Source organism: Carassius gibelio, chromosome A12, assembly GCF_023724105.1.
Source record: "Carassius gibelio isolate Cgi1373 ecotype wild population from Czech Republic chromosome A12, carGib1.2-hapl.c, whole genome shotgun sequence".
Lineage (NCBI taxonomy): Eukaryota > Metazoa > Chordata > Actinopteri > Cypriniformes > Cyprinidae > Carassius > Carassius gibelio.
In genome coordinates, this window is record NC_068382.1 from 18,346,217 (window position 1) to 18,363,838 (window position 17,622).

Here is a 17,622-nt window from a genome sequence, read left to right on the forward strand (position 1 = left end):
ATATTTCTGTACATTTAAACAAGAACAGGTAACATCACGATTAAAGTTGTTCCTCAGTCGGAGAGGTGTCTCCACAGTCCTCGTGCCCTCAGTTTTGGACAGCTGTAAAATGATTGGTTCACAAGCTCGTATTTAATACAAATAATGAAGGCGAACCAATTCTTTGAGAAAAGGGCTCACCGAATCCTCACCTACTTTGTATATCTGTCTTTAAACATGTCTATGTAAAACTACATAACAATTATGTATTTGCTGTTGTACAGCCAAAAAAAGGAAAAAACAAACCAAAAAAAAAAAACGCATAAAAATTTTGGCAGATTCACAAAGCTATACTCTAGAACTTAGTGTATTTAATTATCAATATTTAATCATAATAATTTCATTTTTTTTTTAGATAATGAAAGGTCAAATATTGACCAATGAACTTTCAAAGCCATATCGCACAGAAAAAACAAGAGCATCAGAACACAGAATGAAAAAAGACAGACAGAGAGAGAAAGCTGGTTTTAAAAAAAACAACAACGAAGCTAGTCTATCGACTTGGTTACGAGTGAAAGGGGTTGCATCGTGGCGGAGCTGGGCAGCAGGGAGTGGGAATGACATGCCGATGTCGGCCGGGAGGAGGTGGAGCCTGTGGGTCGGGACGACGATACGTCTGAGGGGTCCAAGGAACCGTTGTGTGCCGAGCTGGATGTTTTGCCCGCCCTGGAGTTGTCCAACAGAGCTAAAGGTGGGGCCATGGAGATGTGTTGGTGTTGGGACGACGAGAGCAGGGGGGGCGGTTTCATAGTCAGTGAGAGAGGCTGCATTTGTTCAGTCTGTGATTTGGACTCTTTCGAGGACGGGGAGGGAGAGACCATGGAGGGGGAGGATGGGGGGGACTCTAGTAAGCTTCCGTCCGAAGAGGGAGGACTGGCACAGCTGCCTTCACCTTGAATGTAGCGAATGCACTTCTTTTTTCTCCTAAAAAAAATACAAGAAAAGAGGGGACAGATTACAGCTCGCTATCTGAACCTTAGAGTGCACCACACAGAGCCGTAACGTCCATTTAAATGCACATATCTTAAACTTGGGACACCCATGTTGATCTCATTAGCAACTTTTGGTGGACCCACTGTCAGACTCTGCATGAAAATGGACGCTAGAGCTGGACAAGATTAGGGTCAGACGCGTCTCGCTTTCGCACGGAGACACACGATTACATGCAGAGAGGACAGGACAGTGGGAGGACGAGAGGAAGATGAACAGATGGAATGAGGAAGGAGGATGATGAAAGAGGTAAGGCCTACATCTCTCTTTGTTTTCCTTCGGCGGCGCAACACAACTCTAAACAAAAGAACTCCACCCCGGTTTCGAAACCGCGAGGGGATCCATCCGGTTTACACATCAGCTTGAATTATTACTCTCCTCTTTCTCCCTTCTTTTTTCCTATCTTTTTCTTTGCGTTCCTTCAGGGGAAGTTCAGATGGTGGGGTAAGAGGTTAGAGAGGAAGCGCTACTCTCAGCTTGCCCCTAAGACATGTGTGTGAGCGCTCTGCACAGAGGTCGTGGTGCCATGTTTGCATTTCTGCTCGGGTCAGGACCCTCCCTCGTCTGCTACGCCTACGGCCAGCCATTCCAGCCAGCCACATCTCACCAGCGCCAAGCCAGCACGCCGTGAGGTAGGGGTAGAGAGAGAGCCGAGAAGCGATAGGGTGAGAAAAAACGAGAGAAACTAAGAGAGAAAGAGGGAAAACCTCAGTATACCTTGCCCTACCTGACCTGAACCCCCCGACGCCCCCTCTTTTTTATCCTGCCTAAAGGGCAAGCTCAGTGATACAGCCGAGGCTAACTCCAAAAAGAGAAAAGAAAGAGCAACAAATACAGAGAGTCAAATAAAAGGGAATTAAATCAAAGACAGGGGGAGCTAGAGAGTTGCGGGAGAACCGGGATCAATTAACCCGGAACTTCTTCGTGGTTTCGTCATGAAAATAACAGTCAGGTAAGGATTGTTTCTCAAGTCATACCCCGCCTGCTGTTATGCGTGTTGGTTTCAGACGAAATTGCGAAAAAGACAGTCAAGGAGGAAGATACACACTATGATGAAGAAAATTTTTAAAAAGAGGACGGAAATCTTGCCACGGTCACTTAAACCGACTTTGTGTATGGTGGGCATGCACGACTTCATACAGAGGAGACATGGCACTTCAGGGTCAAAGATGGGTGAACAGAGGCAGAGAAGTGTTCGTTTGATCTGCCTGCTACTCTGTGCTTTTATGAAGAGCTTGGTAGTGAATTAAGGAACGGTTTGGGTCTGTCAAGGTGCTAACTGCCTGTCAAACAGTGGCAAATAAGCTAATATCCATTTTTTAAGAGCCATATTGATTCTAAGTATCTCACTGTGTTCCTTATTGATTTATGGGGCTCCGAGGGAATTTCTCTAGATGCATCTTTCAGGAAACAGAGCTGAGTGGGGTCTTTTAACCTTACAGCTCCCTAAATCAAGACACGTTTCTCTCAAGCACAGCCCAAAAAATGCACAGGCTGTTCCTCTGAATAAAAATACAACTTCAGCAACTCCAGCTACACACATCTATACAAAAAAAAATCTCTAAGATTTCTCCAAGAAATTGCTAAATATTGCGCGGTTTCAACTTAAAAGTACGAACAACAATGCTGGATATTTCTTCCTTGTGAGCGAATCAAATGAAAGAAATTCAACAGTCTCCAAAAGAGATTTGAGAACTACTGTTCTCTTTTCAGACAATATTGAACTCATAAAAAAACATCTAAAGGAAAATTTAGCATTAAAGCAAATTTTTTTAGCTATACAATCATTCAATGATACTGAAATATAAAATACGAAATATTAGTAGCATTTAAGTAAGTATTTGCTTTTCAGTTCCCCGACTGGCATGCACGGCAAACCTGAACTTTGGAACTTGCTTCCAACATTCAACGCTCAGAGTCACATACTCTAAATTTGAGAAGCTTTCTATTGCTCCTGAATGAGGTCAGACTAGAGGGAGTGGATCAGATGGATTTCTAAACTACCAAGGACAATGAAATTGGTGGAACGGGGATACAGTTGGGCAAGTAGAAAACGGAAAGTGGAGTAACACCACAGCATAATTTCTGTTGTCCACGATGAGGGAAGGAAAGTGAAGGAAAGTGCACAAGCATGACACAGAAAAGGGTATTACTTAGCAGAAACAAATACCTACCATCAACATATTCCCAATTCAAAGACTGCTTGTATTAGAACAGAAAGACAAGAGGTTGGGACTGAATAAAGGGTTATAAGAGAGGAGTGGAGAAGGAAGAAGAAGGGGAGGGAAAAAAAGAGAGAGGAGGGATGAGATGGCATCACCCCAACCCTACCCTCCACAAAACAAGTGGCTACATCACACAGTTCTAACAGAAGTGACCAGGGCAGAACAGTACAAAACAGCAGATTAGTTCCTTGGGCAGAATAAACAGTAATACCAAATTATATATAAATATATATAAAAAAACTAAAAATCAAATAAATAAATAAATAAACAAATAAAGTGTATGCTTGAATTGAAATTTAAACCACAATGCCTTTGCAATTATAATTCTTTTGTCATTTTCTGCCCAAGGATTTCACTTTGTCTAAAGTGTTTCTACAGTCAGAAAAGGACAGAAACAAGTAAAAAGAAGTTTTTGTAAGACATATAAACTGTAACGAGGCCTCAGAGATTGAAGTAGAAAAATATAATCCATGGAAGAAGTTTCAAGAGAAGAAAAGTTGATTTGTGTCATCTTAAAATCATCATCATCATCGTAGTTTAGACGTTCTCCCCAAGAGTGGGGCTGGGAATATACCTGCAGGGTTTGCACCATAAACCCAGCTGGTCAAGCCCGAACAAGGCACGACACTTCTTAGGGGTATTTGCATCTGTTATCCATAGAGGAACATAAAACACAACAAAGAAAGAAAAAAAAAAAGCACATGTCACTGGACACAAAAAGGCATGGAGCTAGAGCAAATGATTCAGCTGTGGACTTTGGTACCATGCCTCCTCAAAAACTTACCATGACCAGCTCACCTTAACCCCCTGGCCACACCCCTCTCCTTAAAAGAGGGAAATAAACCCCGCCTTTCTTATTTAACCCCCACCTCTTTTCAATTCAACAAGGAGTTCTACATGAACTCCTTTTTCACACACTCACACAAAAACAACCACACAAACAACCCTTCCGTCCCACCTAGCAATGAAAAATAAAAACCCATTGCCCAGATTCGCAGAAGCCGATTGGCAGAGGAAGTGGCGTGGAGAGAATGCGAGTCTGAGAGAGCCAGAAAAGTGGGAGGAGGTACCAATGAGAGAGTTCCCCAGCTGTCACCTGCTCTAGCACACCTGCCGGCACACCAGATACACACCTGCATGGGCCACACCAGTTATTCTGCTGGTCGAGCCCGAAGCGTGCGCGACACTTCTTTGGGGCGCTCAGATCTGACGGGACGAAGAAGGGAAGAGGAAGCCAGCGCAGAGGAGAGATGAAATCAGAAAAGAGAGCGGAAATAGATAAATTGAATCCAGTGAATCTAACAAGCTCTTTAAAAAATACGTTTTTTCCCCCCCAACAGATAAATTTAAATAGTAGCAATCAAATGTGCAGTAATTCCTTTAAAGTCATATTTGACCATATTTTGTTAGTAATACAAACAATTAAAAAAAATTAAAACGGCAAGAAACAAATGTGAAAGTAAATGATGACAGAAATAATTACATTAGCACACAGTGCATGCCTTTCATTACCAAGGCTCTTTATGGGTAAATAGATGCTCGTTCGTTAAAAGCTAAGCGTTGCGGGATGCAGCAGATATGGATACATGTCTGCCGGCCATTATTTGGTTGTTCTAGACTAGAGGAGGTGACAGGGACAGGTTGCTGAGGTAGCAGTAGCAGGGAGGAGCTATAGGAGGAAGGCGGAGCATTAGTTTAAGCCAGGGAAACACTAGGAAGCTGCTCATAAACAGGCCTGGTCTACTTTCATCCACCTCAAACAGCCCACCTGAGCACCGGGGCAAAGCTCACGGGTAGATGGGTCTTTGAGGAGGGTGAAGGCAGGTTGTAAGTGGAGCAGACCAGGAGGAGACAGGGCAGAGCCCGCAATCATGCTGGGGCCTGGAGGAGGCAGGGGCAGCTATTGAAGGCAGTAGAGTAGATTAAGGAGGTTTACCCTGATAACAACATCTTTGGTTATTTTTAGCATAAAGAGGTCTTTCCTATAAACATATTGCAGCTGCATGCTTAGAGTTTACCTATTTTTATATTTTTATACATCATAACATGACTTTAACATAGAAGCATCTCTTGATGAAAGTATACGTATAATGAAAAATGGAGCAAAGGAAACAACTGAAAAGGAGCAAAATAAAGCAACATATTCTTTAAGATAATTACTGAGCTTAGCAAATAAAAGATATATAAAGCATATAATACGGAACATCGTTCATTAAAGAAAGATCATTATATATTTGATATACTGCACAGGCACAAATAAACAAATACATAAAGAACCAAAGTAGGGGAAAAAAAGCAAGTTAGTAATTTAAGACTCAAAATGACATTAGCACCTGTAATCGGAGGGAGTGAAAGGCAAGGGTTTGGAAAATATTCTCTGTGTTCTGGAAAAAAAAGAACAAGATACAGAGGCCTTCAAAAGGTGTCCATGATGGAGAGAGACCGCAAATACATGATTCTGCATTCTTCCTGGACAATATCTCACAGTAATCAGCATCATAGAAAGAACGGTCAAGTGAATCAAATCAATGTAATCAGCAAACCTCCTTAATTGAAAGATGTGGGTGAATTTAAAAAACAAACAAAATATTTTTTATATATACTATTACTATATAAACAGGTATATTAAAAGCATGCAGCAGGATCAGCCCAAAGTTACAACCACATAAGCACAGTGACACACAAGCATGGGCGGCACATTCGGAGGACGGCATTCAGTCACAAGGGTGATTAACTCTCACACTCTCAAAACATACATATCACAGTACCATAAATGCTGGAGGGGGGCTGGGCAAGGGGTGGGGGGCAGCTGGTGGGAGGGGAGGAGGTGGGGGGGGGGGGTCATGCATATTCAATGTTATTAATGCTCGACATGGGGCAAGGGGAGGAGAGGGGGATAACAAGCAGTCTATCGTGTAAATATTGCATTGGGTAGCATAGCTATATACAAAATGAGGCAGGCACAAAAAAGAGATATGAAAAAAAAAAAGCTGGACTTTCATCTTTGAGATGTCACACTTGTGACAGATGATGGGTCTGCTTTAATATGAGAGATAATTGCAGCTCACTTACCATTGCCCTCTCCTGCCTGCTTTTCCCTTTTTCTCTTCTTCTTTTTCCCCTGATAGTTACCCGCCAGAAAAAGAGAAATAGACAGGAACCTTAGTTATTATATTGCAGAAAAGACCAAGACATGAAATTAACAAAGAGAGCCCAATGTTTTCACTGATTTATTTATTCATATAAGAGCCTGAAGGTTTGAAATGCCACTGCAGGACAAAACAGAACTTTCCCTAGCTTTCCCCTCGTCCTATTTCTCTCCTTTTGTTTATTCCTTGTTTTCTTGCGGCTTGCTTGGTTTTCCTTTCATTGTGAAACGATTGGAAGCTCTTGAGGTTTCTTTGAACGGCGCGGTTTACTGGAGGGGAAGAGCAGAGCGAGAGAACTTTTACTGCAGTTGTCCTCCTCGAAAATGGACGGCGGTTCTGCCGGACGTGTCTTGTGACTGCTGAATGCGTTGAGGCCAAGGCTGGGCCTGGACGGAGCGGTTATCTTGCTCCGGTTGATGAACTTTGACTAGGCGAGTGAAGAAAAGTGGTCAGACTCCAAGGAGAGTTGACAGGCTGGGCGGTGGGGCCGTTAGTCAGGCGCGAAACTCTAGCGAAACTGTAAATGGTGCGCTCGTTCCCCATTTCTAGTGGCGGAGAGAGATGTTCTCTTTCATCAAAGCTGCGAGGCGTTTAGGCCCTGTGGTTATTTAATTACTCTGATCTCAGCTCGTCTTTCTCTTTATAGGTGGACCAGCAGAATACTAATGAAAGCAGAAAAAAACTGATTTGACTGCACTGAGGAAAAGCACATGTACAGTGGATAGAGCTAAAATAAAGCTAAAGTCTTCCAGCTTGGCTAAATCTTGCTGGTCTGTTTTGCTGGTTTTCGAGTGGTTTTGGGAAGCCAAACCATCTTAAACCAGCAAAGACCAGTCGGCAGTTGTTTTAGGTTCGAATCCTTTCGTTTTCTCCAAAGGCTTTTGGTTAAGCGTCACATGGTTTGTACAATACACATCTAGATGGCTTTAAACTGCTCTGTGGCTCCTGGGGAGGGAATGAAAGATTGTTACTTGTTGAAAACTTAAAAACTTACATAGTTATCTCGTGCTGACCAGCCGGGGTACAGCTGCATGTGAAGCTGTCGCTCTTTCCTGGCTAACTCGTAGTATTTGGCCTGCTCCTCTCGAGACAGAGCATGCCACTACACATAGAGAAACACACACACAGACATCCGTCAAAAGTGCGGCCAACACAGAGGAAGAGACCACTGATAATTCAGACTCGAACAACACAGAAGTGTTTTCATGAACGGTTTAAACTACAATGATTAAAATGTCCCCCTGTACTTTTACTCAGTAGCAACATTGAGCAAGCTAACAATTACATAGAAACAGAAATGTGAATAAGCAGTGTTTTGCCACTGCCGACAACACTGCAATCTGTGGTCTTTGTAGTTGCGACAGTATGATGTTTTAGTCTTGTAATGTGTGTGGGGCTCACCCTTCGGCCTAGGATCTGGTTTATAGCTGCGCTCTCTTTCAGTGTGCACTCTGCCACCACTTTGGCTCTCATTTCCTTCATGTAAAGCATGAACGCGTTCAGAGGTTTCTTTATGTGTGGCTGCTTCTTCTTTTCCTCCTCTTTTTTCGCATCCTGATGTTTCCTGCCAATGGGAGGGACAAGATGTTAGCATATGCATAACAAATTGTGACTTTATTGGATGAATGGAGAACTGAAAAGTGTAAAGTGAACTCACGAGCTGAGGGAGCCGATGTCACTGTGAGAGGACTCCTGCTTGACGTTGGGTGTGACGATGGCTGGGTGGGGGATCCCTGTGGTGTGCAAACTGTGGTGGGGGGGCACCATGTGATGAGGGAACCTGGAGGAGAGAAGACTGTGTAAATCGTCAGAGTGGACACGGGTGAAATGATGAATGGACACACATACATTCATGAGCTAAAGACTTAACACATCACAGTGTATATAGTCTATAAAGACAAAACAGCAGTAACCTAACACAGTACATCTGTTATGTGGAAGAAAGGAAATGGCAATAAATTACAAATCTAAGATCTAGAACTCACAACATGAAACAAAAAGTTCTAAAATGTGATGCATTTCGAAATCAAACAAAATAGATGGAATATAATCTGACCAGAATAATGAATAATTCGAAAAATATATATATAAATATATATATATATTAGGGGTGTAACGGTACGTTTATTCGTACTGGACTGTTTCGGTACAGTTTAATGTTTGCATTTCTTTCCCTTACTGTACCGAAAATGAACCCGAACTATGACTTTAAAACTGAGGTACCGAAAATGAAACGTGATTTTTGCGTACCGTTACACCCCTAATATATATATATATATATATATATATATATATGTGTAATTTTTTTACTTTTTTTTAAATGTCTTTAACATCAAAATGTTTGGATTTGACTGCATCATAAAAAGTGGGATATAAAGTTATTGGTTAATATTATTTCTTCCCACCCACATGTTCTTGCTTATTTCAGTGGTGGAGAAAACACTATATTTTGACAAAAGATTAAATATTATGTATAAAAAAAAAAAAAAAAAAAAGAGATTTCTTTCAAATAATGTGTTCTGATGACAAACATGCCACAAGCATTTATGAATAAATTAGATATGGTCAAATTGTTTTAATTTACATTTTTTTATTCAGTATAATATTTTTGACCAGTGAGGTCAATTCTGGACCATTTCGGGTGGTCATTTTCTTCTCATTTATTTGCAGTTTGATTATTTTCTTTAAATCAAACTAAAATGCCCTCTGGCTATTTAGGACATATCTATAAAATCATCCCCCAAGCATTCTATAAAGATCAGTAGGAAGGCAGAATAAATTCCAGAACGTACAAATGAACATATCTGTGCCTGAGTATGTGTGTGTGTGTAGTGCATCCCAGCTGTGCGTGGCCGTACACAAATTTGTGAGAGAACGAATGGTGGATGATGAAAAAAAAAAAAAGAGAAGGAATATTTTTTTTTTCTTTTTTTCAAACAGCTCATTATCTGCTTGAGTGTGGCTATATGGCTTGGAGCCAGAATATAATGATGAGCGTAAACTCACAAGGAACAACTAGTTTCTGTTGGAGGTTCTCTCAGGGGACTGTGTTTCCCCCCAATCTCTCTTCTCCTATTCTCTCTTCCCTTCATCCCTGACACATTTGTGTTTGTGCCATGTCATCCGGGCCACCCGTCTGCTTCTACTGAGGGGCTGCAGTGCCGTGATCATTAGCCCCCACCTTTTTTCATTCTCTTTCTGTCCTTGCATACTTGTTAAAATTTCCTCTGTTCCACCGTCCAATTTTTCCTTCCTTCTCCTCCTGACTGTCCCATCAGCACCACCCCCACCCGTGCATCTGTTGCCATAGTGAGGGCCAGGTTATGGTTTAAACATGACGGCCATCCCTTTGAAGCACAGGGCATCATTCTGCTCATCAGCACGCAACGGAGCCTGCCACCAATTTAGCCCTGCTGAGGGAAGAGCGAGACAGAGGTGTGCAGAGAAGGGCCCCTGCAGGGTCCAATGTCTCAATCTTCTTCCACAGCAGCTGAGTGTCAATGAGTGCCATTTAATTGCCAATCGGAGCGATGGCCTCTGCGCCTGTTTAATGTATAATGACCCCGCCGGTGCGCTCTGTCTCTCATTTGCTTTCTTTTCCTCTGCTGAAAAAGAAGGGATGGGAGCAGAGGTGTGGGTGGAGGAACATATCAAAGGGCAGGAACGGGCAGGGGCCAAGGGGCCTACACTTCATCCCCCTGTCACCCGGGACGGCCGATACACCTGTACGACTCCAACCCCATTATGTAGCTCATTTGCTGGATCCGAGTCAATGCCATTCGTGATCGGAAATGTATTTTTTAGGAGGCTGGAGTGTTACCTGGGTGAAAAGCAGATCGCTACACGAAGCCCTGTGTGCTAACTGCATAATAAATGGCAGCAGATAGGACCATCAGAATCTCTCTGAGCTGAAGACAGGCACTGGAGAGCAACATATGGGCGTCTTTTAATCCCAAAGGCCTCCTGGAGTTCTTGTCCACTGACTGTGAAAGAAGACAAAGGCAAGACTTCCCTCTCCCTCGCTCTCGCCCTCTTTATTCACAGAAAAACCATAAACACAATTAATGGAGCCTTTTTCTGGTGCTCATTATTTTGCGCATGACGCCGATGACAGAGGACGCCGTTGGTTTTGACACAAACATGCTAAAGCACCTTCCCTCCGCTGAGACACAAGACCACCACTTATTAATCTATGCTAATTCAATTACAGATTATCAAAATGCATTAGCTCTTCCCCAGCACATCACCAATCCCCCTAGCCCCCATTCAGAAGATTCAATTAGCCTGCACTGGAAATAGGATGATCACAATATAAAGGCCTCGTTAGAACAGAATCAGCTGTCGCTTAATTGAAGGTCCAGTGCCGGAGCAGAGGCTGCGGACCCACACGGGCGCCTGACGGTGGAGCAGGCAGAATGGGCTCATTTCAGGCCTTGGCAGGGTACAAACAACTTCTCTATAGAGCCGAGACCTCAAAACACACACAGGGTGAAAGCTGTTGGTGTCAAATGTGTAAGGCTTGGTTTCAGAGCCAGCTGTTGATAAAATAGACCTTTAAGAGTCAGTACCAGCTGCAAAGACCCTGTGCTCATAAGCAGAGCAGCTGCCAATGCACTCCGATCATCACTGCAGAGCTAAATATTGGTTTCAGAGCTGTTATGTTTGGCCTGGCCACTTTAAACTGTGTGATGATGATGAAAATATTCTAGATGCAAGTGCGAGATTGGGCCTCATTTACTCACGCAAGCAGAATGAATGTTTATTGTTTGTTACAGCGTTCTTGTGTGAATTTGCTGCATTCACTGAGATAATAATTTTTTTATGACGTACTTATGAGGATTTGTTTCTTGAAGATATTTGTGGTTCAAGAATGAATTGTTCATAAGTTATTCTTTTGCAAAATAAAAAAATAATTGCATTTAATGATTTTAAATGAATGTGTTTCTTTAAGATTTTATAAATGATTTTACTGAAATTCGTTCTGCTCATTTCCTGAATGAACTGTTTGTCAAATGTGTCAATGTACTTAAGAGTGAACTGTTAGCAAAGCAATTTTTACTAGATTTGTTGCATCAGTGAGAATGAATCTAGAAAAATGTTTAACGGATGATATACAATGTATTTTGTGAAAAAAAAAGTATAATTACACAATAGTTTTGCGAATCATTTAGACAAATTTGTTTCTGCTTTTTTAATGAACGAACTGTTCATCAAATCATTATCAAGTAAATTTGACATATGCAAGAATGACACAAATTTGACACAATTCACACAAATTTTTTTCCAGTCGTGTTTCATGAATGAGGACTCAATGTTTGACCATCTTAAATATTCTAATTTCCTGAACAGGACATTTTGTTGAGTATGTTCTCTAAAGCTTTTCTCCCTTCAAAAAAATTCTCAAACCAAGGCAAGTGTTTAGGACGCACAAAACCCCTCCCTGTTACTCCCTCCCATTCTTGCTTCCCTGCTCACATTTATCCATCAACGTCCGCTGGTGCAAGCTTGCCAGGCCTCCAGAGCTGCTTTTCCAATCACACTGCAATTAAACAGGAGTTTGTCCCTGTCTGGAGACACAGGCTGGGCTTGAGTTGGTCTCCATTTCTGGAAACTATAAACCAGATCTGCCTCTGTGCCTCTCTGGCTAGCCTCAGCACTACCACCATCATCATCATTGCGAAAAAAGTATCATATGTTTCAGATTAGGAGGGAAAGGCCGAAGAAAGTGACCACCATATGAAGCGGTTTGTTGCATTTATGTTTAAATGGCATAAAAGCAATAAAGCAAACAGAGATTTGTCATCTACAGCAAACACCTCCCACTTCTCACATAACAGATGAGGAACAGTCTCAAGGGAGTAATCACTGTGACAGTTAAAACAAACATACGCTCACACACATATCCCACAATCCCCCCACACACACAACCATTATTGCTCTCTTGGGGACATTTGCGTCCAAATCGCCACTTGAACCAGACCCCAAGAGCCCACACAAAGCTCTCGCTCAGAGTCCAATGACGGCCCCCGAGATCTGCAGCATTTTACGAAGAGATTGTTTACTTCTGCATCTGACTGTAGCTAAATTGACAGTCCTCTTATTCTCTGACGTTCAGTCGGGGTAAGCGTTCTTTAGGGGTCTCATTATAAAACGATAACAATTAATATTTGAATACATAGCGGATCGCATGGGACCATCTTTTTGAACACTGAGGCGAGAACGGTCTCTCCTTAAGGGAGAAGTTTGCAGGGGTTTTGACACACTCGCGTTCTCAGCGAGTCGGCCGTCCCAAGGCTCAACTCACCTTGACATGGACGCATTGACAGTGAGGGCAGTTGGGTAGGGGTGTCTGAAACCTCCCGTCGTGATTGGGTAAACTGGTTGACCTTGCCTAGGAAGAGAAGAAAGGAAGAGAGGTAAAGGAAGGGGTGAAAAAAGCCACTTTCTATGCAGGCGGCTTTATTCTCATTTGATCAGAACAAAAATCTAGGGGATTGCAGAACGCGGATCAAAGGGAAGCAAACTCTGAACAATTTGAATGCCACAAATCTGATAGGAATGGCTAATTAAATTTCATAACCCTGCGTTTGGTGTCGATGGAGGCCTCTCTCCCTGAGCTGAAACTAGGTGTTTTGTTGTGCTAATTAAAGACGAAGCACCGGTCCCTTTAATGGAGCCATCACGCTAATTGAGGTCTACACATCCAAAGACAAACAATAATGAATGTAAATTTATACCAAAATAAAGTGCAGAGAATCAAAGGGCCGTGGCTGCGCTTGGGGCCTCTCTCGGTATTTAGATCGCGGTGAAAAAACATTAAATTAACAGAGCTTAATTTGTAGCCTTTTGTCATATTAACAAGTGTTGACAAGAGCTACCAGGGGAGAGCCCCCGTGTGGAATTGTGGGTAAAATACTGGCAATCACAGTTCATTACTCTAATTGGACAATACAGAGACATGCAAAATAGCATTTGCCACAATTTAGAGTTTAGGGGATGAAGAAAGCCATGGGTGCATTGCTGTGGGCCCCAGCGGTGCCTTTCCAGAATGAATAATCTGTACAGAGGTGAAGAGTTAGCTTTGGTGTTATGTGATGGCCAAAGTCTCAAACTGCATCTTAAATACCCAGAGGCCCACAGCAAAGTGGACAGAGGCCTGGCGAATATTGAACAAATTTGAAGCATTTGAATAAATGCAGAAGTATTTCACAAGATATAAAGTGGTGCCCAAAAGTTGGATTTCTCAACAACAACAAAAAAATCCCTAGAAATATAAAAAATTGATCGATTGATTTATTAAAAGCACTTTTAAGATCAAGGAACTTTGTACCCCAATGAACACTGCGTTATAACGTCACAAATAAGTACCGAATTTTACGGACTATAAGTCGCACCTGAGTATAAGTCGCATCAGTCTAAAAATACGTCATGATGAGGAAAAAAAACATATATAAGTCGCACTGGACATTTATTTAGAACCAAGAGAAAACATTACCGTCTACAGCCGCGAGAGGGCGCTCTATGTTTTCAGTGTAGACTACAGGAGCACTGAGCAGCATAGAGCGCCCTCTCATGGCTGGAGACGGTAATGTTTTCTCTTGGTTCATTTCTCAATGTCTCTTAGTTCATTTCTCTTGGTTCATGTCAAATTAATTTTGATAAATAAGTTGCACCTGACTATAAGTCGCAGGACCAGCCAAAATATGAAAAGGATCACAAAGACGAAAGAAGAGGAATAAAATTGGGTTGCTTACTGTGGTACTAACCATCCTAACGGATGGGGAATCTGGCCTACAGTGCCAGGTGACAGGGGGTAGTAGGGGGATATGTCTGAAGGATGTGGAGGCCTTGGAATTCCTGCAAGAGAAATATACAAATGCAAAGAAAATAATTAATATAGAGATGTGTTTTAAAAGTGTGCAAATGTTTCTGCTCTTGTCCTGACACAGAAATTCCCAGCTGAAGTTTAAGTGTTAAATTTATCCTTTGTGAGATACACAATTGAACAGAGTCAACATCAGAGGGAGGAGGTTGAGCTCGCATGCACAGCTCTAAATCACACGTTCTGATCAAAGCTTGTGGAGGCAGCCACAATGTTGTATGGCACACGGGGGAGAGGAGACAAAATACAGAGCCCTGTCACATTTGTCTATCGAATCAGAGGATTAACAACAGGCGATAATTGAGGTTCACAAGTCAACAACGCAAACACTGAAGCATGTGTTAAGAGAGACTGACACATTAGCGGTGGATGTCTGTTCAAGTGTGAAAACAGTCCCAATGTTGGTTTTTATTGAGTTTAACAGCCAATTAACCAAATTATTAACATTACATGTGAAGGGGAGATGGTTTACAATATTTAGCATTGTTAGTTTGCATAGAATATCTTACAACTTTTCACCATGTGAATGACAATATAAACCTCTAGCTAACAAACTAGCTGACTTTGAACTGACTCAATGTACTCCCATTTAGACTACTTGATACTATTTTGCTTAAAAATCTACTAAATATGGTTCAGTAAAAATAAGAACTCTATTCAAAAGGTTAACGAAATTCAGCTTGATACTGCTGGCTGATGCTAGCCGCGCAGGAGGAGGAAAACAATGCCTCCACAGCACATTGGCACTGCGTACAGCGGTCTTAATGCAATTTGTTAATTAATTAAACTAAACTCAATTAAGCGAGCCATTAAGCAGCACATTAAACAGTCTCTGAGTCCTTAAAGAGGCCCTTAGTGACAAAGTCTGTTATGAGAGCGGAAAAAGCCCTCTTAAAGTCAACATGCAGGTTGTTGACAGCTTTGAAGAGCAGCTGTTCGACTGTATAGTATTACAAAATGCCTCTCTGTGCGATAATCGGATTCTGAAACATACCACCAAATGACATTATATCACAGCTGAACAGAAATCTTTTTGTTTTGAGATGAAAATCCTGACAGATAAAGCCTAGCCCTTCAAATCGGGTTTTCTGGTAAACCTCGTGCTCCTGGTAAAAATCCAGATTCCACAACTGTCCGATTTGTATGTCATCGAAACGGGGGAAAAAAATGAGATTTTGTTTCTCATAGGTGTTGTTGCTCCGGGATCCCGCAGTTAAGTAACAGAGGTCCCCGGCTACATTTCCCAGAAGTCAAGTGGCTCCACAGGCTTAACCGACCCAGGTCAACAGCTCCGTCTCAACATGCACACAAAAGGAGGGGTGCGATCTTGGCTCTAAGCCAAGACAACTCTGAATCGCTCTGATGCATCTTACCAGGTAGCTGTGAATGCAGTAGTACAGACTGGCGAGATCATACAGTGTAGCCGTGACAGCGCCTGAATAGGTTAGGCTAGTTAACGGGCCTGAAGGTTAGCCTTGGGTTTCGTCATGCCTGTTTTAAAATTCATGAATGTAAAGGAAGACGTGCATGCATATGTACCTGTTTTGGGGTCCACGTCTGCCTGTAGATGTGGAGGGGGGTTCCCAGGCGTGAAGTGCTCATTGCTGTAGGTGATCAGAGGTGTGAGCGGGTGCACATGGTGAGGGTGCTGTACCACGGGGACCTTATTAGACTGCCAAGAAACAGAAAAAGAGAGGGAAGGGGGTGGGAAGAAGAAGCAGCAGCTGTTAATACATGTTTGGGTTTAGGCAGAAACACACCGGCGCCTCGATTTCAACTATGCATCCTTCACAAACCACAAGCCCATTCTCAGAACAGTGTGGTTTGTAATTAAAAACACTTTCAGGGGCGCACAATATTGATTCAAACAGTCATTGGATATATAAAAGCCTGATTGCATTACGTGCCTCTGACCCAAAAAGCATCACGTTTACAATCACAGAAACCACCTAATAAACCAAATCACAGCCATTCTAAGCACCCTCTCGCTCTCCCTCCTTCTTCTCTGGGTTACCCACATCTCGCGCTCCCACCCCTTCCTCTTCCTTCAGGGTCTGCTTTTGGAAAAGGGTTTGCATTATAAAAGCTAGAAGAGGAGGGGTGGAGGGGAAGAGAGAAAATCCATTTCTGCATTTTGGTCAAATTGGTTTTAGCTATGTAATCTGCTCTTTGTGTTCTTAAGTGGCACAGGCCCCATTTTCAATTACCCAAGATTACAGCCGAGCAGAGGGGTGCTGAGGCATGGCCTGGCATTAGTGTATTCCCAGTACACGCGACCTAACCAGATTACTGCCGTGCCGTACATTTGACGGGCCACACGTGGACTGGGATTTGCTTCCGTAGACGCTGCATAAATTGGCACAAACCGAGCCGACTGACAGGAAAGCATCTCACACCCTGAGTTGTTCACATAGATGCGGGTTTTGAGGCGCCCGCGTGTCTGATTGACGGCTGTGCATGTCCCGCAGCACACTGGGGCCACTGTCTTTATTTAAAACATGCCAAATTAAATCCAGCACTTGAGATGTTGTTACAAGAGAAATGGGGTTGGATATCAGGATGTGATTTATAAAAGCAGAGGTGAACCATCCTTTTGTCAGGACTAAAATATCTAAGCTTTGAGAATAGGAAGGACACCAGGGCCTAGGCCTGAGAGGTTGAAGTATCCATCCAGGGCCTCTAAAAGTGGAGAAATAGGCATAGAGAGAGGCCACTTTCAGCATTGGGGCGTTCCGCTCTGCCATACTCCCAATGAAAGATTAATGAACTGAACAGAGCTGCTTGGGGAAAGAAAAGGGGCTCTGGGGATGTTTTCAGGGCCCCTGAGAGCAGAAAACAGTGTGGAGACAGAAAGAGAAATGTGAAAAGGAAAGAGCAAGGCCACAGAGGAAAAACAACCTGCGATATAAGATATAAAAATACATTTTAAAAAGAAAGACCCATCATCAGAAAAACAGACGGGATGATGACAGCTGCCAAACACAGCTGACAACTGCTGCACACCCCTCCACCACGAGCTACCCCATAACCTCCCCCTCAGTAATGATGTGAAAGAATGTTGTCAATTCTCCTTGCGCTGAAAGGCTTTAGTAGCCATTTAAATGAGTTCTTTTGTCCAAGGCCTCTCCATTGAGGGACAGCTCCAAATGGCTGTCCACTGCGGCCACATTCACCCAGAGACAAGCCGAATGATTTACATCACAGTCACTGCGTCTAACAGAACGCCTTTCAAACGCCACACAGCCACACGAATAATAGTCGGGCATGCCGTTTATCAGGCTTCTAGGGAGAGCAGCACGCTGTTGCGGTTCGCTACAGTAGCGTTTCTGCCCGCTTC

General features: G+C 42.8%; 1 protein-coding gene across 24 annotated transcripts in view; it reads right to left on the reverse strand.

The window, feature by feature from the left end:
- Positions 1-395: 395 nt before the first annotated feature.
- Positions 396-17,622, reverse strand: part of LOC128025372 (transcription factor 7-like 2) — an 86,106-nt gene continuing 68,879 nt past the window's right edge. For 4 of the 24 annotated variants that reach the window (XM_052611678.1, XM_052611668.1, XM_052611672.1 and 1 more), the window contains 10 exons: positions 15,825-15,957; positions 14,158-14,260; positions 12,708-12,794; positions 8,061-8,183; positions 7,805-7,967; positions 7,398-7,505; positions 6,327-6,375; positions 5,588-5,638; positions 4,388-4,460; positions 396-963 (listed from right to left, as the gene is read on the reverse strand). In XM_052611678.1, the coding sequence (XP_052467638.1) occupies positions 528-963; positions 4,388-4,460; positions 5,588-5,638; positions 6,327-6,375; positions 7,398-7,505; positions 7,805-7,967; positions 8,061-8,183; positions 12,708-12,794; positions 14,158-14,260; positions 15,825-15,957 (1,326 nt within the window). In that variant the 3' untranslated portion in view covers positions 396-527. Of the gene's footprint in view, positions 964-3,203; positions 3,265-3,828; positions 3,902-4,387; positions 4,461-5,587; positions 5,639-6,326; positions 6,390-7,396; positions 7,506-7,804; positions 7,968-8,060; positions 8,199-12,707; positions 12,795-14,157; positions 14,261-15,824; positions 15,958-17,622 lie in introns of all 24 variants that reach the window. The other 20 variants (XM_052611677.1, XM_052611664.1, XM_052611669.1 and 17 more) reach the window with 13 other exon arrangements.